At 40.0% G+C, this 24580-nt stretch overlaps 3 protein-coding genes across 8 annotated transcripts in view; all 3 read left to right on the forward strand.

The window, feature by feature from the left end:
* Window positions 1–1765: 1765 nt before the first annotated feature.
* On the forward strand, window positions 1766–12513 carry LOC113024749 (tropomyosin alpha-1 chain-like). Of its 6 annotated transcripts, XM_026172053.1 has the most exons (10): window positions 1770–2042; window positions 2837–2962; window positions 4975–5108; window positions 6157–6274; window positions 6423–6493; window positions 6574–6649; window positions 6768–6830; window positions 7067–7136; window positions 7752–7830; window positions 8206–8434. In XM_026172053.1, the coding sequence occupies exons 1-10, from the start codon at window positions 1929–1931 to the stop codon at window positions 8207–8209; spliced, it is 855 nt and encodes a 284-aa protein (XP_026027838.1). In that variant the 5' UTR covers window positions 1770–1928; the 3' UTR covers window positions 8210–8434. The 6 variants fall into 6 exon arrangements, with proteins under 6 accessions (XP_026027873.1, XP_026027847.1, XP_026027838.1 ...); XM_026172088.1 differs by lacking the exon at window positions 7752–7830 and having other exon boundaries at window positions 1766–2042; window positions 8206–8553; XM_026172062.1 differs by lacking the exons at window positions 7752–7830; window positions 8206–8434 and adding an exon at window positions 11931–12513 and having other exon boundaries at window positions 1769–2042.
* Window positions 12514–13153: 640 nt separating this feature from the next.
* On the forward strand, window positions 13154–20904 carry fbxo22 (F-box protein 22). The gene is made up of 7 exons (XM_026172120.1): window positions 13154–13404; window positions 13669–13801; window positions 14810–14897; window positions 16813–16905; window positions 17969–18121; window positions 18209–18374; window positions 18753–20904. Exons 1-7 carry the CDS (start codon window positions 13274–13276, stop codon window positions 19144–19146), a joined length of 1158 nt encoding a protein of 385 aa, XP_026027905.1. The 5' UTR covers window positions 13154–13273; the 3' UTR covers window positions 19147–20904.
* Window positions 20905–21071: 167 nt separating this feature from the next.
* Window positions 21072–24580, forward strand: part of LOC113024781 (transmembrane protein 266-like) — a 51734-nt gene continuing 48225 nt past the window's right edge. The window contains exons 1-2 of the mRNA XM_026172109.1: window positions 21072–22295; window positions 23055–23192. Of these exons, the coding sequence (XP_026027894.1) occupies window positions 23179–23192 (14 nt within the window). The 5' untranslated portion in view covers window positions 21072–22295; window positions 23055–23178. The remainder of the gene's footprint in view (window positions 22296–23054; window positions 23193–24580) is intronic.

Consider the following 24580-nt stretch of genomic DNA (forward strand, 5'->3'; position numbering starts at 1 on the left):
TCAGAAGAAATAAAAAATACATCATTCTTAATTATCAAATTAATACATTTCTGTCTCATGATTCAAATTCCCTTAACCTAACCTGAAGAAATCATTATTTGTTGGACAGGTATAATGTGACGATGTTCGTCTCTCTATCTATCCAGGGTGCTAGGGTGACATGGATTGCACCCTGAGCCTCTCTGATCTCTGTGTATGACTGGTATGCCTGCCTGGCTGCTGAACTGTCCACAAACACATGGCAGAATGACAACACAGTGACAGCTGACTGCCTTAATAAAGCTCCACAGGAAGGATTTCAGGCCAGATCACCAACAAAATAAAATGCAAAGGTACATCACAGAGATAAAGGGAGAGAATTAAAAACATCAAGATTTTACCATAATTATTTAATGATCTTGTAATCTCTTCTTTAAGCATGTGAACTAACAATCATTCACATAATAAAATTGTGGTTTATCAAATACAGTATCAGTGAATCATTTGGTGAGCTTGTGCTTTGCTTGTTTAAAAAGTGTTTGATGCCTCTCTTCTGAAAGTCAGACTGTAAAGAGTATGGGGTCATGGACAGAGTCCAGCAGGTGCTGTCCAAGCACCAAGATTCCAAAATATGCACTCAACAAATAGCATAAGGGACAAGGCGAGTAGGAGATGACAAAATATTCTTAGAATGCTTTGTTATTTGTTACGATGTAAGACGAGGTCAATGATGTTCATACAGTATTACACAACTTTCTTTTTCGGGTCCAGTTCTTCTTACATGCAAATAATCAATCACTGTAGTCAACAGTAGGTTAAAATATCATTCCTCAACCGTCCTGACTGTATGTTGTGTGTGACAGCTGCAGCAGTGCCAGTGGCTGTGTGAACTCTCACTAAGGCGCAGGGAGGGGGTGATGTTGAAATTCCAGAGCTTCTGTATGTGCACACCACTGTACCCACTGTGGCAAATCTGAGCTGGAATTATCTTGCATGTATTAGCTCAGAGAAGAGTTGGACAGGCTTGATGATAGAACTCTACCGAAAGCAAAGCCTATCTGGTTGCTGCTTGGATGTTGAACTATGTTGTAAGGGAGCTGCTGAAATGATCCCTGAGCAGCAAACAAGCCATACTGGCTAATATGACAGCCCTCCAGGGGAGAAAAACTTTCGCAGGGGCTTAACCAATCAGATATATTTGTTTTGTGGGAATAGCTTTGATGCAAGAACTGGTACCATAATTCTTTAAGTGTTTATTTCTGGATACAGAACAAAATGTTTGATTAAGTAAGCAAGTAAGTAAAATTGATTTATATAGCAAATTTTAAGGCAAAAACAACCACAAAGTTCTTTGGAAAGGTATTAAAAATGTGGTTTTGGCCCAGTTTGGTGGATGCAGTTTGGCTCTGTTGTGTAAAAAGTAGGTTTTAAAATAATTATAGGATAAACGTCAGTTGATGTCTTAAATGTACATTTTCTCACATGTATTGTAGTTTGTGGCTTATCCTTCTGGGTGCTAACTGAGTCGTCATTACCAACGCATTTATTCCAAATAACCCCCCTCAGAGAACTACTCTTTGAGTCCTGACACTTTACTTCCACTTGGAAGGTGTTAGAAACAGGAGTGGACGTCTTGCTGTGAGAGGGTAGTGCCTTCCTGACGTCTGTACCCCATGTATAGTCATAGAAGTGGTCAAATGTCTCGGAAGAGCGAATCAGTGAAGAGATTTAGGAAAAAAAGAAGGGTCTCCACGTTGGCAAGCAGCTGTAGTTCATTCCGAAACTGTATTCGGTATCCAGTAACTGCCCAGCCAAAATACATATTTGACTCACTACAGACTAACCGAGCTCGCACTCCAGCTTGGCGTTCAGAGTGGTCCAGACGCTCCGATCCCTTCATTCAGTTTATTTTGTTTGGTTTACGCAGAGACCGCCGACACTAACCAGCCATGGATGCCATCAAGAAGAAGATGCAGATGCTCAAGCTCGACAAGGAGAATGCCTTGGACAGAGCTGAGCAGGCCGAGTCAGATAAGAAAGCGTCTGAGGACAGAAGCAAACAGGTCGGCATCCAGTGTGAAACTCGCTCTGATGCTTTTACGCAGCAGTGCCATTGGCACGTTGCGCAAGGCGCTGCATGATTCTTTCCGATGATCTCCCACTGAGGATTATTATTTGATTTAAAAAAAATCACTTTTAAATAATAACCTTAAAAATAGCTTTTCTTTTAGCGTTTCTTTACTCCATATGTTGACTGCATGAGGTTGGCACGATTGGAAACTGCACATTTCTAGTTGGATCCTTTATTCATTAGTTATGCTGTTAAGCAATGAGATAAATATCAATTTCAAGGGCGACCTTGGCTCAGGGGGTTGGGAATCGCATCTGTAACCGGAAGGTCGCCGGTTCGATCCCTGGGCTCTCTGTCCTGGTCGTTGTGTCCTTGGGCAAGACACTTTACCTTACTGACAAGACACTTTACCTAGCCACAGCTACCCTGGGCCGATGCCCCAGGGCAGCTGTGGCTACAACTGTAGCTTGTCTCCACCAGTGTATGAATGGGAGAGTGAATGAATAGTGTTATTGTAAAGCGCTTTGGGTGCCTTGAAAAGCGCTATATAAATCCAATCCATTATTATTATCATTTAAGAAATCCTTAAATAATAGTAATTAATAGAATTAATAGAAATAATAGTCTTTTAATAGAAATTCATTCGTTTAGTAACAAATATATATGTGTGTGTCCCTTTTTTAATTAATAAAAGCGTGTTTTGATTCCGCGTTGTTTGTGTTGAGAATTAATCTGAGAAAATCATCCTCACGTAAATAAAAATCTTCTCGTTTCTCTGCGTACCAGCTTGAGGATGACCTGGTAGCACTGCAGAAGAAGCTGAAGGCAACTGAGGATGAGTTGGACAAATACTCTGAAGCCCTGAAGGAGGCCCAGGAGAAATTGGAGCTCGCAGAGAAGAAAGCCACAGATGTGAGTTTGGGCCGAAGGAACCCATTTGGCGCACCCACTGCCTAATGATATGACCTTGATACACTCCTTTTGAGTCCCGTCTGGAAACTAAGATCACCAGCCATGAAACAGACACCCTAATGCTTAAGTTATGCATTAATCAATTATAAGAGAGTTGTGGGCTTCATAAGAATATATGGATAGTTAAATTTAGCTCTTGTGCTGTATAAGGTAAAGTCACAGCTCACTGGCTTACCGTTGCGTTCCACCACCATTTGGACGAATCTGAGGGCCAGTGTCTGATTTCAGTCGTGTATTTTACAAGCATATTATGAAGTGCATTTTGACAGATTTGTGGCCCTGTTGGCCACAGAACGTACTCCGCGGTTATACTCAACCCAGATGAAATTACCAGTTTATTGGCAGCGTTCATTCTTACGCCAATAAAGCCTAATTGATGACGTCAGGAGCAGAGACGACGTCAGCAGCAGCAACAAAATTTTTAACATCCGTGAGATAGACTCATGTTGACTGATTTAATGACAGAGTATAAACATAGCAATATATTTGAACATTATAGACTACAATAGAGCATGGGTGTCTTCTGTGCTCTTTAAGCCAGTTTAGTGCAGGAAGACAAAGTTCTGCAGGTCTAATTAGCACAATTATGAATATCGAGAACATTAATAACACTGTCCGAATAATTAAACTTATAATGTGTGTATTATGTGTGTATAAGTGATTTAAGGCACTCTCTTGCTGTCTTTAGATTAAGTTGATGTTTGGAACTGTGATTTTGAAAGGCTTAGCTCAAATTAGCAGTAGGGGACGCACTTAAACTAACTGGTTCATAATGTAGTTTTGTCGTAGCCAAAAAGCATTAAAATGGCTTGATAAATATTTTAAAAGACCATTACTAATAATTATGATCCACATATTCAGTTCACTAAATTTATTCAACTATTTTCGAGTAAAATGAGTTACTTCCGGGGTTGGTGGCACGTCCCAATCCTCATCAGCGGTTGATTAAAGGCGGTGGGGGCAGGGATCAAACGCGCCGCATCTCCAAGTGTGCTTGTGTCTGCGTGTGGGGAAGCACGCAAAAAACGGAGAGAAAACTAGCTTAGCTGAGACAAACAGAGCAAAAAAATGGCCGGTGGGAGCTCCCTGGAAGCGGTGAAAAAGAAAATCAAGTCATTGCAGGAGCAGGCCGATGCGGCGGAGGACCGGGCGGCGTTACTACAGCGGGACCTGAACCAGGAGAGGAGTGCGAGGGAAGCAGTAAGCGGCTAATGACTCTATAAGGCAATTAGTCCCCGGGGAGCCCAGAGCATTAGGAGTAAATCTGGTCAAAAAGCATGGTTGCTAAGTAGGCCCAGACCGCCTCGGTATATGGTCGAAAACAGGTAGCAGGTTGGCGAGTTTGAAATTAGCCCACCGATGGATGTGAGTAAGGGATGGGTGGATGCGAAAGGACTCCACCCGGTAGATCCCGAATAAACAAAACGGTCCTTTTCAAGTAAGCTAACGGCACAGCAGCCCCGCAACACCGCAGGTCCAGTGAGATAAAGCCCTCCCTTGTGTGACTGGCTAGTTTAGGCACAGGGACCTCCATTTATCCACCTTGCGACATAACAAAACGTAGCCGTTTAGCTAATTTGTTTAAGACTAAATCACAGCGAGCCACGAAATTACAGGTTTGGCTGGGAAAACGCCAGAGAGGGTGGATAAGTTTGTCTCCTTTAAGAAATCCTGTTGTATTCTAACCAAAAAAAAGGTTAGAATAAAATGTGTTAGAAAAAGAGAAATGACGCACACTCTTTAACTGGTGTTGGAAAATGTACATAAACAACCTGCATCCCTCTATTGGACAAGCTGACCCAGGCCAATCTCTCCAGGGAGAGCATGAGTTATTTTATCTGCCTAAGATCTCACAGCAGCTGAAAGCCTGCAGAGCCAAACATAACACACGAATTTCAGTTAAATGAATAAACTTGTTGTGCCTGTAGATGACTGGTGTTGTGCTCTCCTAGGCTGAGGGTGATGTAGCTTCCCTGAACAGACGTATCCAGCTGGTTGAGGAGGAGTTGGACCGTGCTCAGGAGCGTCTGGCCACAGCTCTGACCAAGCTGGAGGAGGCTGAGAAGGCTGCTGATGAGAGCGAGAGGTGGGTATTTTGCATCTGGAAAACTGGCACTAAACGGGCACCGCTCTCCCACCCCTCTTATATTATTCATACTCATTTGCAGAGTACTGTAATGGAAAAAGGGTAACAAAGAAGGGTTAAGACAAGCTCGGAAAAGAAAATCCTGCGTTGAGTCTCTTGTTGTTGCTAACTTTTAAAAGGCAAGGCAAGTTTATTTATATAGCACAATTCAACAGCAAGGTGATTCAAAGTGCTTTACAGAGACATTAAAAAACAGAAAGCATGATTTAAACTGGAAAAAAGAGGAAGGAAAGGTAAATAAAATCAGTAGTTAAAATGTAAGTTTTGAAATTTAAGCTTAAAAGTTAAACAGTGTGGATTTGGTGCTTTATTCAAATGCAGCTGAGAACAGGTGAGTTAAAAGCATTAAACATAAATGGAAATTTAAGTATGAAGCGCTTTAATACTGGATTTTGCTAAACTTTATTATATTATAAAACCAAACATTTGCACATGACACATGCTCTTTGAGTGTCACTTAAGATTGGGCTCACTGCTGCCACCGGTGGCTTGAAGTTGTATTGTATCACTCTTCACAAATGTGCAGGTATTTAAATAATTGCATTTAATTTAATTGTTGCTTTGTGTAATATTATAATATTGAGATGGTTACTGTTTCTTTATGATCGAAAATGCATAGCTCCTGATCAGTGGCTAATCCACACCTGTGGAAATTTAATAGAACGTTATTCCGGTTCATGCCCATGATTTTGTGTTGTGCTTCATTTGGTATTCAATTCATCCTTATCCTCTCAGACAGTTGCCATGTGCTTGGCAGAACATGACAGATGAGGATGTGTGTTAAGTATTTAGACACTTTGTCCATATAGTCATGTAGTGGTCTCTCTCTCTCTCTCTAATTTTATCTCTACTTCACTAATACAAGGTATTGGTATGATCCATATGCTTTGCACTAAATGTTTCTTTTAAGAGTGGAATTTCCTGTTCCTCTATGACGCATAGTGTAAACATTACTAAGACTCACCTTATACCACTTCCCTTCCCTCAGAGGCATGAAGGTCATTGAGAACAGGGCAATGAAGGACGAGGAGAAGATGGAGCTGCAGGAGATCCAGCTGAAGGAGGCCAAACACATCGCTGAGGAGGCTGACCGCAAATATGAGGAGGCGAGTTTCTCAGCTGTTCAGTGCACCCTGAACTTTGACAATTGTTCAGTTATTTACTTTGATGCAATGCTTGACATGTCTGACCAGTATAGGATGCACTAATGTGTTAAGCTAGTGTGGGACTAAACTTAAGGAGTTGTGACTTCAGGTTGCCCGTAAGCTGGTGATCATTGAGGGTGACTTGGAACGTACAGAAGAGCGTGCTGAGCTGTCTGAGAGGTAATGATCACATTTTCCTCACACCTCTCTTGCTTTCTGTGGTTTTTCTCTACGTGTTTAATCACACCATAACTCTGCAGCAAATGCTCTGAGCTTGAGGAGGAGCTGAAAACTGTGCAGAACAACCTGAAGTCTCTGGAGGCCCAGGCAGAAAAGGTAAGATTATTGACAAATATTCATAGTATAAACCTATAAAGTTTGTTTGAAACTTATTTTTGTTGCATTTTCATGTTTTGTATATTTGAGTGACTCTGCCCTGTGTATGTAACCACAGTACTCACAGAAGGAGGACAAGTACGAGGAGGAGATCAAGGTCCTGACAGACAAGCTAAAGGAGGTGAGTTAGAGTTATCAGTGAGTCATACGTTTATGTATCCTAAATTAAATTTTAAATAGAAGCTTCTCTTGAAACTGAAGATTGAATCGATTGCATTACTTAATTGAATAAATATGCTGTGTGTGTGTATATATTTTTTACTCATACTTAAGGGCTTCCTTTCCTCTGGGGCTGTGGTTATTAATTTCCATTAGGAGGTTTACATTACCAATGTTTTATTGCTGTCCTCCACATAGGCTGAGACCCGTGCCGAGTTCGCTGAGAGATCAGTTGCCAAGCTGGAGAAGACCATTGATGACCTTGAGGGTATGAATGTTTTACACTTGGTTTTTAGTCTTTGGTGCAGCGTTTCATGTTCATTTTCCATATAAGCAAACATCTGTTACTCTTATTACAAAATTTATTGATGCAAAAAGCAACCCAGTGACAAGTCTTCGTCTAAAGTAGAGTCCTGGTTTCTGAAAGGGAAACTAATAAAAGGCAAATCTCTCATGTGGGGCTGTTTGAGGTATTTATCTGGTCAGCAGGTTGTTAAATAATTCCCAGGACAAATATCTACACTGTCAGTTGTCTGCCAGAAGAAAAACAAAACTAATAAGCAGAACCTGCCATGATATGATTCATGTTAGCATCAACATTTCTCACTGCAGTACAGTTTGGCATGGTGGTGTATTGAGCGTTCAAGGCCAGCTAGCCCCGAGAAGTGTTCACAGGGTCACGGAACATGTGAGGCAGTTTCTCGGTGACTCCTCAGGAATTTGACACGGTGTCAGCAGCTGTTCATGTTCCTTCCTATTTCTGTCCTGCCTTTTTATTTCAGTTCCTCAGTTTGCATTTTCTTTTGGCTTTCATTTCTTGACGCTGTTATTTTTCTGTTCACTGCCCCCTCACTGCCACTCTATAATAATTACAACTCTATAGATGAGCTGTATGCCCAGAAACTGAAGTACAAGGCCATCAGCGAGGAGCTGGACCACGCCCTCAACGACATGACTTCCATGTAATTCACAACACGCTTGTTTCCGTGCTGTCTTAGAGCTTTATCTCCTTAACCACAGCAACAACATACAGTAGCGCCCTCTTGTGGCATGTTTGAGTGCCGTGACTTAACTCTGCTAAACTACAACTTTAAATCCTTCCGTGCTTGTCTAACACTAATTTATGAGTGACCTAATCATGTTTGATTTCTTTTTAAAAAAAATATATTTTAATACAATTTTTTTTTGCAGACCTTTTAACATGAGTGCTTACTTAGTAGAGCTTGTTCCCTGTCTCAGTTCTCTTAGTTCTGCATCCATTTTTCTCTCTCATGTCATATGTTTTCATTCTTTTATTTCTCCCTCCAACATTTTTGTTCTTTTGTTTTTGTTCACAGCTAAATTCTCACACTCTTCACTCCAGAAGCTGCTTGAGCATCATCCTTTCTCTCCTGTGCAGCACAGCCCTACTTTCTGTCTCCTTTGTCTATTTATTTCTTTACTGCCCTGGCAGTACTGCACATTGGGCCTTGGCTGCTGGAGTACATTTGTCCATCTGTCTTTCAGACCTTTGAGCCACATTGCTTTATATAAAATAAACATTTTTCCATCTATGTCATCCTTTTCTTTTTCTCTCGCAATGCTTCTTCATTTCCATTTGTCCTTTTTTGTTATTGTTTTACCTTCTTTGTGTTTTTAATTTATACTGTTTAGTAGCTTTTGAATAAACTCCTGAGTTACTTGTAGTGGCAGTGAATTGTATTCAATTTTTTAATCAGCTGATTGGGGATTTTATATCTTTAGTTATATTTTATTGTTTTAAGGCTTCCTCACACCTTCAGATTCAGCTGTAGTTAAATGCAGTTGATGTACTTTAGAAATAGCAAGTTAACATTTTCAATACTCATTGAGTGTTTGCAGATGTGAACGTAGCCAAAAAAATAAAACCAAAAAATAAACACTCCTCATATTGTAGGTCTAAATAGCAAATCAACTAGACTCCAAGCCAGTATTGGCAGACATGGTCACTAAAACTACTACTATAGATTTTTTATTTTATTTTATTTATTTATTTATTTATTTTTAATTCTTTAATTTAAAGAATGCTAATACAGTCACAGGGGCTATTGCAGAGAAATGCGACTGTAAATTATAAACAATTGAGTAGGATAAGATTTGTTTAGTTTCACTTGCTAAATTAAATCTATTGAAACTCGAATGGGATTGGCCACAAAATTGTAAGGCTGTTTGGGGTGGCCCAAATGTCTTATGTCATAGTCACAGTAGTTCACATGAACTAATTGCATGCAGATCGAACCTCATAGATTTAAAGTAGAAATAGAAAGTTCCCCACAAATGGTGACATAGTTGCTACAGAATGGCAATTTAACTGTAGAATTACATGCTCTGCAATGTTCCCTTTATATAGGAATATACACAGAGTTCAACTAGGTGCCAACCGGTTGAGTCAAGTCCACTGCTTCAATGAGGTGACATTGTTGCGCAGATAAGATGTGTTCATTGGTACAGGCTGCACAAACTGTCTGCAGTCAGAGTTGGACCAGGTTAACTCCCATCAGGTGACCTCTGCAGTTCTCTGGTGATTGAAAGTGGCTGCTGCAGCTAGATGCAAAAAGATCCAGTACAAACATGTGCATCATCATTATTTTTCTATTTGTGAGTGTGTGTTGTTTTGTCCCCTAACTAATCCCAAGGTGGTTGCAGTCTTATCATTCTAGTCTAAGTAATTAATAAGCAGTGAAAAGGAAACAGTGTTTGTAAAACCAGTAGTGTTTGTGAGTTTTCTGTGGTTAGCCAAGATGGCAGGCTTATGACTGTCTTTAAAAAAACAAAAACATATTTCTTGAGCCTTCTGTGTTCATTAGGTCAGGAAATCAACAAACTTATTTTGTGATTACCTTCAAAGCGTCACTCTTTATACTAACCTCCTTTCTTTGTCTTTCCTTTTTCTCCTACCTGCTTTCTGACTGTCAAGACCACCTATACAAGCAGCTTGAGAAAAATCGTCTTCTCACCAATGAACTGAGAGTAGCTCTAAACGAGGCATAAACTGGAAGGGAATCTTGTATGCTTTAATGTTTCTGAAATTCCAGTCACCAGGAATGTTGTTGTACTGTTTATTTAAATAACTATACACAGCAGCAGTTATGTCTTAAAAACAAAACAAGTTACGCTTTCAAAAAAGTGGGAATACAAGTGAGAGATTTTCACATGCATGTTCCAATAACTGCTTCAAGTGGAAGGTTACACAGGTTCAGGAGAGGGACGAAATTCAGTTGATATATTTTCTCAGTTATTGTCAGGGCTACATAATTGAAATCTGGTCTGCAATATGTGCTTCTATCCATGAAAAGGAGGCCTTGGAATATTGCAATGGACTGAACAAATATCATCACTTTTAAAATTACTTGGATTATACCCAGATTTTCCTTTTTGTACTTGGGTGAGATGGATGGTTGGACAGGTGTGTCGTTTTTACTTGTAGCATTTCAGCGAAGCATTCACATTTTAATTATGAATTGCAATAATTTAATAAATTCAATTATGTAGCACTAGTTTACAGCAGCAGTCACCTAAAGCACTAAATATTATAATGTAAAGGCCCTGAAGATTAGAGGGAAACCCCAACAATCAAACAATTCCCTTTGAGGAAGCACTCTGTGACAATAGGGAAAAGGAACTGTCTTTTAACAGGGAGATCTTGGGGAGGATGGCAGCATACTGTGATTGGTTGGGGTGTGAGGAGAAAGATGACTAAACGCACCAAGAGAGACTAGATGGAAAAATAATGGTATACAATAGTGGCATGTAAATGCATCAGGGGTGAAGAGGGAAGTGAAGAAATCCTGAGTGCGTCATTGGACGTCCTCCAGCAGCCTTAACTTGTAGCAGTATAAATAACTAAAGCTTTATTCAAAATAATTTTGTTTTTCAAATGTAATCTTAAAAGTAAAGAGTTTTTTTCCCAAACTTCAACTGGGAGCTCATTTGATAGGAGAGGAGCCAGATATCTGAAGGCTCTGTCTCCCATTCTATATTTAGAAATTCTAGGAACAACAAGTAAGCCTGCAGTCTGAGAGCGAAGTGCTTTGTTGGGAACTGTTCCCACAAACCTCATAGTTATCTGTAGAGATGTCTGCCTTCTCCAAGAATATAATAAAACTACATGGTGCTCACCTTGCGATGCTAAAAGTGCCAAATAATTGGGTTGTGACTTCAGGAAAGAAACATTCCAGCTGAATTTTTCCCAATGTTTATTTTGGGGCGCTTTAAGCATCACAAGGCAAGATGTTGCTTGCCTTGTGATGCTTAAAGCAAGGCAAGCAACATTTAGTTTCATTATATATCCTCAGGACATAGCAGCTTAAGCCAAAACAGTGTAGCTGGATAAAGAGAACTTCAAAGAAAAGGTGTGCAGTTTTATTTAGCGGCGAACTGTTTGTTAATCGTAGCACAGGAGGAGATTGATCATATGATTCACCTGTAGCAACAAGGAAGTGTTGGCGGTAAGGAAGATGTGAATAACAGATTTCACAGTACCCCCTGTATGATCTGTCAGTAATTTGTCTAAGTGAATGGGGAAGAAAAAAGGACGTGGAGTGTGCATATACAATAAAAGTAAAGTGATACTGGTCCAATAGTAAAAGGAGACAATTATTAGTGCTTAGAAGAGTTTTCAGTTTTTTCCTCAAAAGTGCTAGGGTTTTATACTTTGGTCAATTCCACTGCCAAATCACATATTACAAAAAAGGAAAGCTTTCCCCCCCCCCCCCCCCCCTTGCATAAACTCACCACGTCCATTCTTGACCACAGCCCTGTCAATAGTGTGAGTTTTTACTATTTCTAGTATACTTTAAATAAAAGTTCAAATCTGATTAGTTATATCAGAAAATCTAAATAACTTGAGGATATCGACTCCGCTAATAAGTGCTGACCTCTTACTGGGGAAAAAAAATATATATATACTGGGGTATGTAACGATATCCAGCATATGTTTGTCACTGTACCTGAGGTAAACCTTTGTCTGACTATATTCTGTGTCTCTTGCAACTACTGTTCTTTCTTTTTTTGGATTTTAACTGATGCAATGCTATATTAACAGATAAACTCACACGTGCTAAAGAAGAGGGCCTGAGCATAAAGCAGATGCTGGATCATACTCTAATGGAGATGGTTAACCTTTGACCTAGCTCTGTTCCCCTCCTCACATTGCCTCATCTGCTCTGCATATGGCTGGCTCCCATATGACTATGACTGCTACACGCAAAGCTGGAGCTTGTGTTTGTCTCCTCTGACCGTGGCATCTTGAAGACACAAGCTCTGCGCAAGTTAGAAGCTCATCTACAGTTTCCTTTATGCACTGTAGTCAAAGGTCATTTAAAGTTTACTGTACATCTTTAATTGTTTACATGTACGTGTGGGGAATTTGCACTTTTTTGGGGAATATACTGCACATGATCGTCATGAATGAAGCCATAATTTAAGCCAAGGTTATGAAAGGGACTTTTATTATGTGTACTTTTGTAAAGTTGCTTATGTGTTAGTTTCTTTTTGTATTGTAAAAATGTATTCACTGTAAGTGATATTCTCTTCCAGTTTAGCAAGGAAGGAATTCTTAGCACAGTAGCGAAACTCATTATATTGTTTCAACTAAGCAAACTAAATACTTGTGGCGTACTTATCTATGTAGGTGTTTTCTTTTTGAAACACTCATTTTTGTTTTTTATCTTGGAGATGTACAAATCATAAATAAATATGCGAATCAACCTGGCTGTTGCAATTGTTAATTGTTCTTGGAAGAAAGAAGCTTGAGTTTCCCCCAAGACCTTGACTGCCTGCTTCCAAGGAGTCAAGGTCTTGGAGTGATGAATCCTCAGAACCTGGACTTGAACATTATTGAAGAAGTGTGGGATCATCAAGAAACCTGGAGAACTCTAAAACCACTTCAAGAAAGTTTACATACAAGAGTTCAGGCTGTTTCTCATTTTCCTAGCAAAATTTAAAGAAATAAAGGGTTACTCAAGAAATTTGCATAGTAGTGTTAAAAAAAAAAAGTTTTCTTGATGCCATCTCAACATGCAAAGGCAAACACAAGATTAAACTTTTCTAGCTTGGGGGGAAAAAGGCAACTGGACCTCCCTAAACTTGTTGTTACAGCTCTCATCCAAAGGCATATGGGTCTAGAGATGAAAATGCCCGAATTGTACCTTTAATAAAAATAAATTAAATCATCTTTATCATCCAATTATTTAAGGTTTGATTATGTGTTGGATCAAAGTGAAAGATTTTCACATGCCTGTAGGCGTGCCTTAACTGCTATAGTTCCTCCTCGCCGCAGGGAGGCGCCAATAAACAGGCTATCCCTCTACAGCGGTGGGAGTGCAGGGGTCGAAGTTCGTAGTTGGAGTCTGTGTTGTGAGTCTCACGACTACTACAGAGCGAAACATGAGCGAGAACTCAGATTTTGTTGATTTTTTTCCGGATTCTAAGGCTGAGTACGTACTCAGCAATGTTGCGGAAGTGGTTGAGAGGATTCTTACGTTCATACCAACCAAATCGCTTCTCCAGCTCGCGAGGTAGGTGGTTGATCTTTGTACGCATCACTGTGAGCTAACGCTAATGGCCGCCGATAGAAGTGAAACTCCGACGCAAAAACTTACGGAAGAGCTAAAGCAGCAGCTAGCCTAGCGGTTGTTATTGTCTGTTGGACTCTAATCAAGGGCTTGCTTTCAGCTACTCTGCCTGGATATAAAGACGAGCTGAGTCTTTCTTTCTTTTTTTAAACTAAGCGATTGTACCTGGTCAGCAAGTGAGACAGAGTTTATCTTTTACCGTTTCAGTGTGTGCAGACTCTGGAGAAACTGTGCTCGCAGAGTGCTTAGGACTCAGCAACAGCTGACCTGGGTGTCGGCCTCTGGACATCCCAGCACGGAGTCCCATGCCCTCAATAGCATCTTAGCCGAAGAAGTGGAGGTAAACTTTAAAACTCTCATAGAATGGTATTTAAATAATTAGTGACACTAAATGAAAACGTTAAAGATAAATGTGAGTAGACAGCTCTTGGTTAATAGTTTTAAAACAGCATACCAGTACCCTATATGCTACCCACTCCTTGAGTAAGCTATCCATCGCGCAAAAAATTTGTTCAGCTTTATTTCAAACACTTCCCGAGAGTTCACCATGGGCCTCACACTTGTATAAAGGCCGTACATTAACATCTGTATCAAACTGACCCCACCCCCTCCTTTCTTGTCACATTGGTGCGAGCTAGATCTCCTGCTATAAGCAGGCACCAACCTGCTGTCCTCCCTGGAACACCCTGCTGTCTTCAAGCAAAAAGGTGTTGCATCAAGCCAGGAACCTTCCTTATTATGCATACCTCAGAGAATTTCTCTGTAACGTCCAGAGGTGTCTCAGGGAGAACATTTGCTCCAAACAATCTGAACTGTGGTCACCTTACCTGATAGATTTGGCTACTTACAACTTCATCCTCAACCCCAACATAGAATTTAAGTTATAGGGTTGCATTTTTGACACAATGGAGAAAATCCAAAGAGCATCACAAATGCGCACGTGCAAGCAGTATTAAAGATTTCAAGTTGGGGAAGCCAGTGAAGTGGAGAATCTCAAAAGATATGTAGCCTTTATGCTACTAAGATTGCTATGATATGAACTTTGTGTTATACATATCCTCCTGAGACCCAGCCTATTCACTTATGTTCTCTGTAATGGAGGGTTGTTTTTGGTCTATATCTTTTGACTTATTTGAACTACCCTACTATGTCCTGATGTACTGAATAGAGGACATCGTGGCCTTTCCAATGATATCTCATGTGCTTGTGTAACCTCTTTTAGCTCCAAAGAGGCAGGATATCACACAAAAAAAAGTTAAGCTAAAAGAGACTTTATTGTTTGGTTCTCAGGAGGGTATGATCAGGAACTGTTTTTTTTCTAAAAACTCTAATTCAAATAATTTTACAGAAAGTATACCTGCTGCCTAAAACAGTTCTGGTAATGGCAGACTCTGAGATCCTCAATGGAGGAGCCTTTTGCTACAAACAGAACAAAGGTTGGTACAAAATATATTTCTTTTGTAAACTGTATACTTCCCTTAAGGCACAACTCTCTCATACATTATTATTGACTTAACTGCAAGGTGCAAATGCATAATCCTCTAGGAAAGCAGAAGTGTCTTTACAACATATTCTATAAATAAGTACTTCTAATAAGAGCTTATTTTAGTGTCATTTTGTAACAGTAAGTCTGTTTGTATAAACATTTGCAGGCTAGTGTTTGTTTGGTATCTTTAATTACCTGCCATACTTCCTTGAAATGATATTTGAGGTGCACCTATTCTATCCATATAGACAACGTTGCACATGTTTTTTAGAAGCGTTTGTTTGAAGAGAGCATACAGAGAACATTGTTATGTGAATTCTAGAAAACTTTAAAACTGTTGCACCCTGAACAGTTTTTGAAAGGTGAAAAACCTGCCGAGTTTCTCAAATGAAGCTGTTCAAAGCATCTTAGATAACTTAATTACAGTTCTTTTATGGATTTAGGTCCACTATCTTCTGTCTCCTCTCCCATTAGTCACACAGGCCTAGAGATCGCTTGATGCCAATGGCAACCTTTCCCGTCCATAGGGAAAAACTGTGTATTCCACAACAGGTTGGCGTGTGATTGCTTGCACTCACTGGGTGAAATTGCACCACAAACCTTGTTGTGATTGCCCTAGTTTGCATGGAAGTTGTGCATTACCCCTGAAACCAATGAAAATGGTGACTTTAACAGAGAAAAGCATTTCTTTTTATGGTTTGTGTTACAGTTTCACTACTGCCTGGTAAGTATTTTGGAAATTCTGACAGACAAGTCTTCGTCTTCTATGCAAACTACTACTACTGCGACTACAGTAACCTGCTAGTCACCAGAACAATTACAACAAGGTTTTTGGAGCAGAGCTGTTAACTTCTTTGTGGCCAATTTTATGATAGCGAGTGTCAAGAACTTTCAGCAACCATTCACCAACTAGTTGTGGAATACATTATTTCACTGGTGACTGCTGGTTATCAGGAGGGGGTCACTGACTGACTGGTCTCTGGGCCGCCATGAACAAGGCTTTAAAGACTTGATTTGTTTTTTTTGTTTTTTTAGCGACTGCTAGCAGTCTCCCATAACTACTTGCAACTGGTTGGGGAATACACATTTTTCATTAGCAGGTGGTGGTCACTAGGGGAAAAATGTGTGCTGTGTGACTGGATCTTAGAAAAAACTATTTTGATGCTTACTTATCTTTGTTAACCAAGGCTTTTTTCCTCAGGCTCCGTGCACACTCCTGTAAATGATAGTATATGATGTGTCACTTATATGGCATCCGTAGTGTTTTCGTATTGTTTATTATTTAGTCAAATCAAAAATTCATTTTATGATGGGATATTCTAAATAATATTAATAGACTAGTCAGTTTATAATCTGTGTACTATTAAGGAGCAATTTCAGCGGTGTCAAACAAACTGGACACAAGTCAGGACTTGTTTACGATGAAGTACAAAAAATAAAAAGCCATATCAAAAACAATATAAAGCATAATAGAATAAAACATAAACCAGCGAGTCAAAATCTTATCTGTATAAATAAAAAATGTCTTCAGTTGCTTTTCAAAGAATAAGTAAAGTCTGTACAGTGTAAATATAGTGAAAGAAAATTCCAAAACCAAAACCCAGATCCCCAAAAGTTTTGAACAACAAGGTGGGCAAAGAGCCCTGCAGCAGAGCAGTTGGGGACATGGAGACTCTTAGTCCACTTTGTTGCTATGGCTAATGCTTTGTCATTCAGACTGTATGTTTGGAATTGTCATGCTATAAAACAAAATGGACATATATCACATGCTGCCCTAATGGTATTAATCACAACGTAAAGTGTTTCCACAGTAGTACACTTGTGTGGCCTTTCTTCTCATTAACATGTTTTTTTCCCCACTGAAGCAAAAAAGAGTCGCAACAGTCTCGACGCAGAACTGAACGAGCTCTTCCCCAGAGGCTGTGATGTCATGGGCGTTGCTACACCAGGAATAGTCTGTAAGTGTTCCTTATTTCTGTCTCTCATATTTCTTCATTTATGAGGAAGAAAATAAAATTTCCCCCTCAAACCAAAATAAATCATGTGATTTGATATAAAACACTATTATTTTTAATGAGTTTCAAAGCTATCATGATACAAATGTGGCTTTTGGTTAATATACTACCATGCTCTAAATATGAAAGCTAACCACTTTTCAAGCATATTCAAGGAGAATACTTCATATATCAGCAGGGAGGACTCGCATTAATCCCCACCACTGCTGCCTAGTTAGAAAGTACCACTGGTGGCTTGCATCTCTGTGCCTCTCTCGCTGATAGATTGCCTAGTCTGCCTGATGCTGTGCTCCCCATTTCTCTATATAATCACAACCCTCTGCAGAAGTGACACTCCATCAGCCATGTTCTCTTTCCTCAAGATGATGGCTTATCAGGCTCCCATCGTCTATCAGGTTTAATGGAAGCCTCAGCCGTTTGTGATAACACTCGCATTTTGTGATATAGTAGCCTAAGGTCACCACAGGGTCAACACGCCCAGCTAATTCAACTAAATTAGATCTTTAATCAGATAAGGCTGAGAGTTTGTGTAGTAACACTTAAACATTGGTTCTATGTTTAAAACTGTTCTCACCCCTGTAGCACACACCCAGTTCAGTGCTGAATCCACTACCAGCTGCAGTTCCTCTCATAGCCACTAGATGGTGACTCTTTGAAACTTTAGATACATTTGGTGAACTTCTCACTTCAAATGAAAAATGAAAGAGAATTTCCTTGAGGTGGCTTTAGTTAATTTCTTCTTTGGTTCTATTGATGGTAATATCAATTGTCAAAAACTGTAAAGCTTTAAGGGTTGTTTCCTTCATTAGTAGGTCACCACTGGTTTCCTCTTGTGTCATACCTCTGCTCAATATTTTTTTTCTTTTTTAAACATTTGAGTTTTCAGTACATCTATAACTAAGTATAAGGATAAACAATGCTGCTGATGCTGGTTAACAAATAATCCATTAAAACATGCATAAAAACGTATACTTTTATGGTGCTTCATGATTGGCTCTCTGTACAGTGACACCCAGCGGCTCTTGCAGCAACCCTCCCCAGGAGTACCAAGATGGGGGAGCTGGCTTTGCAATCATGCTTCCAGCTATTGAGGGTGTCCAGATCCAGCCTTTTCACTTTTGTAAGAGAACCATCTCCCCGACAGCCCTTAAAGAAGCAGGTAAGCATCGACTACCTGCTTGTTAGTTATTCAATAATATAAACTTCAATAAAATCTTTAATGTTTTGTTTTGTTATTTCTTTCCAGGACTAGTTGACAACCCAGAGCTACGTGTGATACTGATTTTCTTCTATGAGGCATATAAACCAGGAGGCGCACGCTTCCTTAACCAGATACTAGAGCCGCTTTCGAAGACCAAAGCTCTGATTGCTGGAGGCCTGGTAGAGAATGCCTTCGCTCCTTCCAGATACTGGTGAGTTAATTTCCCGAGTGTAAACTAGATATTTTATGGGGTAAATGTAGTAGTGGATTTCCTGCAAATATTTTTGGTCTGATCCTGTGGTAGTTTATCAAATGGTATTTCAGTCTGTATATGGAAAAATACAAGAGTATAATTGACTGCCCCCACTCAGAGACAACAATCACGATCTACTGCTACAGGGTAAATATTAGCTGTTCAAAACAGAAGTTTGACATCTATATTTCTCCATTGGGTATCTCCTTTATCTCACTACCAATAGGATGTAATTGATTTTGATAATTAACTGGTAGTGTCTGAGGTAAATTATGAATAGCCTTTTCAGTATGCACTCTACAATACTCACACATTCCATGATCTCTCACTCTGTAGCTGTAGCCAGGGTTCATATGGTGTGATAGGCCTGGCCCTGAGTGGGCCTAAAGTTCAGGGGGCGTCTGTGCTGTTGGAGGAAGACGTCATCAGCGCAAAAGCGGCTGAAGCCACAATCCGACGACTAAAGGCAGCCAAAATTCCAGAGAAAAACACCCTGGGATTTATGTTTGCCTGCGTGGGGAGAGGGCAGAACTACTACAACAACCAGAGCAATGTCGAGGCAGATGCTTTCCGCAAGGTGTTCCCCAACACCCCGCTCTTTGGGCTGTTTGGAAACGGCGAGATTGGCTGCGACCGAATCATAAAAGATGACTACACACTGTGTGACACTGACACGGACAACCTGCAGCACGAGTACACTACTGTCATGACCCTGGTCCATCTAGGCTGAATGTCCCGCAGCAGCGGTCAACACACAGGATGAAAGATGACACGTCATGCTTTTGTTTGTAACAGCAGTCGAGAGCAACAAACATTGTGTACAGAGTAACGGTACAGCATAGAAGAATATCGCTGTCACTATTTCTACTCATAAAGACGAACAGTAATCTTTTTAACCCTCAGTGTAATGGCAGCATGTGGCATAGTATCCCTTGGAGACTGTGTGGAAACCCAGGCTTTATATTAAAACCAGTGCATTCATACAGTTCAGACATAACAATACAAACTCGGAAGAATGTGATATAGCACATATAATAAAATGCAAGAAAAAGGGCCCCTATTATGCTCACTTAGGAACTGCAATGTTTACTTTGTATCTGAAGGAATTGGCTCACATGCACTATGAAGTGCTGCAGAACTGTTTCTTACCTCATATCCTTAATAGTTTGTTAGGAAAATCCCAGATGGTCCTGATTGGTCAGATGGCACTATGAACGTGAGGGCGTGCTTAGTACACACAGAGCAACATAAAGTATTAGCCACATTATGAAGAGGTTCTGACATTCTTTGTGAATGATCATTTTATATGTAAATAACTGAAATCACAACACATCTGTTTTCTGTAACTTGCTTATGTAAATGCTTTTTTTTTTTTCTTTTTCTTTTTTTTTTTAAATTGCTGCTATAGCATCAGTATTTTAGCAGTGCAGTACGACTAGCTGAAAATTACTTTGAGAATTCCTACTTTACTTGATGGGCTCTGTTTGCATCACACTTTCATATTCACTTTTGTTATATGGCAGCACAACCAGAAAAAATATGGAAAGGATTTAATCTTATTGGGATTTGTAGCCATCATTGGATCATTTGGTGCACTTTGCTCATGGTTAGCTTAGCTGGGTCAGACAGCCAGGCTGGTACTGTGTCACTGTGCTCCATAGTGATAGATAAGTCACTGAAGAAAGCCTGGCCTGCAAAGGAGAAGTTTCAGGAAGTTCAGTAGGAGTGTTTTCTATGGGAACGTGTAACTCCCGGTAACTTTGAAAACCATTATATACATAAAAAGACAAACAAACAAAAAAACTTGGGGTATAATTGGGGCACTTTAATATTCATGATTCTGCAAATGCACTTTTAATTCATGTGATGACTCTGGGCCTTCCTCAAAACATCCAGCCAAGGTTTTACACATCTGTCTTACCAATGGATAATGTACACGCCACTGTAGCCTACAAGTTCATACTGATAGGATTCACAATTATTGAATTGGGTCCAGAAAATACAGTTTGTCTCCCCCCCACCCACCCACGCTAAGTTACATCTGCCACTACCTGCTCCCAACTGTTGGGCTTAAAGTCACATCAGCTAACTAAGCTCCTAGAGAATGGGACCAAATAGCTGCCCTGTTGGGTGTGCAAGTGACACCTACTTACTTTTAGTATTGGCTCTCCTGCACTTTCTGACTTTATAAAGCAGGTGTTGATGGTTGGAAATAATTGAAGAAATGTGAAAAGCTGTCAGAATTGTACAATACTTTAGGACGCTGTAATGTTATACACATCTTGGCTTTTTCCTCAGATGGCCCTGTCTTTTAATACATTCTCTGGTTGCTTTGAAAAAAAAAAAAAACTGAGATAAAGGTGCAATTTCCAAGTTATACTGTGTTTGTCAGGTAGTTGTATGTTGAAAAATGGCTTACGTTTTCTGTAAAAACTGCAATGATTGTAGCAAAAAGTGGATGTTTTCAAGAAATGTACATTATTTTTTACTTTTTGAAAGACTATTTGCAGCTTAGTTGATGTGTTTCTCTTTTTGTTCATTTTTCCCCATCTTTAATCGTTTTTGGAGAAGAAATTAAACTGAATCTAAATGGCTTAATGAACAAACTTGTTTTGGTGTTGAAGTTCTTTTCTAAATGTGCCAAATCATATCTCTTTTGCTCATCTCAATAAATTACACCCAAAAACAATATAAATAGATATCTGTTATCTTGTTTTCTTAAACCCACTATTTTTGAACGCACTGTGAATCTTTGAAAGACAGCCTTTGAGCCCACTGGGTCCTAAGCATCCGTCTTCGGTTGTAACTACAGGCTAACTACAGTTAATTTAGATCACCGGTTTTCGTTTTTTGCGCACACCCTGAAATTGCACCTCAGCCTATAACATCTCCAGCAGCCCACGTCCAGGCGTGTTTAAATAAAGGAAGAGACGCTTCAGTCTGATTGATGTGCGCTTTAACCATCGACTGGCTAATCCCGATGAATGACAAACGGTTAAGCCAATTGCTGTAAAGGCAATTTATATTCCCATAGTATCTTTATTTTGGGAAACCATAAAAAACGCTCATGACACGGAGAGGGACGACCAACCAGGCGTAAAGCTAATAAAATCATCTGTGGCGATAATCCGCTCTCAAATTGGCCTCATTCGGGAATTGAGAAAAATTACTCTCAGGCTTTCTTTTTCTCTCACACATACATACATACACACGCACGCGCGCGCACACACACATCCACCCCACGGCCAACATTTTTAGACTGCTATGTCGTGACCGGAGCGATGCAAATGTCACACGATTCGCTGGCTACTGTCAGTCTACGGAACAAAAACGTCAATGTTTTGGTGGCCTTTGGATGAAATTCGCTTCGCGTTGCCCGGCTGCAGCTGTGGAAGGGGGTCGTTAGAGACCCGAGGCTTCATCGGGGCTCGCTTCAGCACCTGGACAGCTCCCCTCGCAGGGTTCCCCGCTGCGCTCGCCGGGGAAACCCTCGGCTGGGGAGCGGAACCTGGATCTGGATCTGGATCAAGCCTCATCAATCTCAGCGAGGAGGAGGCTGCACTTAAAGGGCCGTTATTTCACCGCTCTGATAACAATTACAGCTAATATGATCTTGCCGAGTGACGATGCTTCTTGCATTTGAGCTTCAGCCCCTCTTTGGTTTTGCACTGAAATCCGAGCAGCGGAAGCAGCAGCAGCAGCAACGGCGGCGGTGGTGGTGCTCGTCCAATGCAAAAGTGCTAAGGATAGCTGCAGCCTACACACCGTGCGAGCCTGCTGCTGCTTCACTTACATTGATCACCGCCGAGAGAGACATTTCTATCAGCAAGGGGGCAGCGGGAGGCACAATTACCCGTCAACAATGTAAATCTCACACAGGTAGGTCCTTTGTGCCACATAATTCATGTAAGTGCAGAGTGGATCTGTTAGTAGTTGCACACACAACTGTTATTTAGTTTCTCTCATGACAGCAAGTGAATCAGTGCAGGTTTATATCAGGTGCTATTATTACTCTGATGGAGCGTGGGAAGTCTGACATGCTTCCAACTCTGTTGGAGTGCTAAATATTTGAGAGAGAAGAGAAGATAAAAGCTTTATGACTGAGCAAAAGTTTACTTTTGCACAAGTTTTACTGTGTATTCTTTTGAGATTCTGCTAGTCTTTTTGTTTAAATAACCGCACAAAATGTAGACTTCAGATTATTAATATTTGTAAATATTATAATCTGATTGCCACTTTTGAAAACTTGCAGGGCTTGCACAACAGATATTTATCACTATGTTGTGAAGAAGCTTAATTTGGAAAGCCAGTTTGATACACTATCAAATGTCAGATCACTATAATAAAATGTGTTGGCCACGAGTTATGTGTTGGAAGCAAGCTGCCAAATTTCAAATTTTTCCAAGGCATTAAAGAAAGACGACAATTTAGAGTAAGTAAACTGTAAATAAATTAGTGCACTAAAATTGTGACAGTGTTAAAACTGGCATTATTAGAGTGTTTAACAGTGTGTGTGCACAATTTCGAAATTTGAGGTGTGGCTGATTTTACCTACATTTACACTTATATCCATAAGTTGTTAAAAAAGGATACTTGTATACTTTATGTACTGTACTGTAATGAATGTATTCTTCTCAGGGTTCAGCATGAAAGCAGCATCTCTCAGGTGGGAAGTTGACCTGCAGCACTAAAACAGACAGAAGTGAGTGGAAACCTTTTGACAACCTCCACCACATCTCTATCTCCTCCATCACCCAGGATCATGGCTAATTCTGAGTAAGTACAGCGTACACACAATTTTGACCACTGATTGATTTTTAAATTTTTTTTCCTCATTATCTGTTAAATTTGCAAACTGGTATACCAAAAAACTGAACTCCTACACATTTCCTGTCTTAGAAAACCCCCCAATCAAAGTGTCATTAAATGACAGAAAAATAATCACATAAACGCTACACTGTGTCAGCTGGACATAAGACTTTTTTTTAATCACTCTTCCTTTTTCTTCTTATTTTCCCAGTGTGCCCATTTTTTTTTTTTTTTTTAGATTTCCTCTTTTGCCATTTCCCGGTTTTCCATCTCCATTTCTACAATAATGATCTTTATTCACTCAGACACTGCGCCCGTTGAGGTATCTCTGACCCTCCTCACTCTGAATGCACAGGCACATGCTGAAATGCAGATTCATGCAAACACACCTGCACAATGCTGACTGTAGAGCGTCTGTTCTACAACCTTAAACGCAGGTCACTATGTTAATATCTTCTGTGGAGCAACATCCGCTATATTCTTTATTGTGCCCTGTGACCATTACAAATGACCACAATTCTTTCAGCATACATCTCCACCCCCAGTTTTCTCCAAGCTTTCCCTTTTTAATCTTCCCTCTTCAACCTGTGTACTAAGAACAGCTGATGCATTACTGAGGGAACATGCTGTAGCCTGTGTGTATGTTTTGAATGTGTGAAGGCAAAGTAAGAGATATGGGAGAATGCTGAAAATCATTATTCTGTGTCACTTCATGATTCTGCTGGTAGTATGACTCTGTAATTTGTTTCATTGTAACCAACTGCATTTATTCTCTTGACCTAGATGAATAGCTCTAAAGCTTTGCTACATTTGCGCTTTTTTGAGAGAACCGGTTCTGCTGATGGTCCCATATGAAGCACAGCTCAGCAGCTCTCAGTAGCAGTGCTGTCTCATGTTGTGTTTAAGGTGAAACGCATCCTAAAACAGATGACTGTGGCCCACATTTGCACTCGAAACTAATGATTACGCAGTATGTTATAGGCAGAACGAAAAAAATTTAATATTTTTATTGCTCTTAACATCCAGCCACTTGTGCACTATTCACCACCTCATCTTGGTTTTTAAGGATGAGATGTCACCGGATTTATTTACATTTATGTTTCAGGCAAATTTGCAAGGCTGATTCTACATTAGCACATCTTTTCAGCTTCATAACAATTTGGTTTAAGTTAAAGCGAAATTAAAGCAAGCAATAATTATAAAATACACAAATTCATATATAAAAAAGTAAACCCGATAAAAACCAAAAACTTACACCGAGAAAAGCACGGAGAAGGAGAGAGACAGCTCATGATCCAGAGCATACCACATCATCTGTCACATATGGTGGAGGCAATGTTATAGCATAGGCTTGT

Source organism: Astatotilapia calliptera, chromosome 1, assembly GCF_900246225.1.
Source record: "Astatotilapia calliptera chromosome 1, fAstCal1.2, whole genome shotgun sequence".
NCBI lineage: Eukaryota > Metazoa > Chordata > Actinopteri > Cichliformes > Cichlidae > Astatotilapia > Astatotilapia calliptera.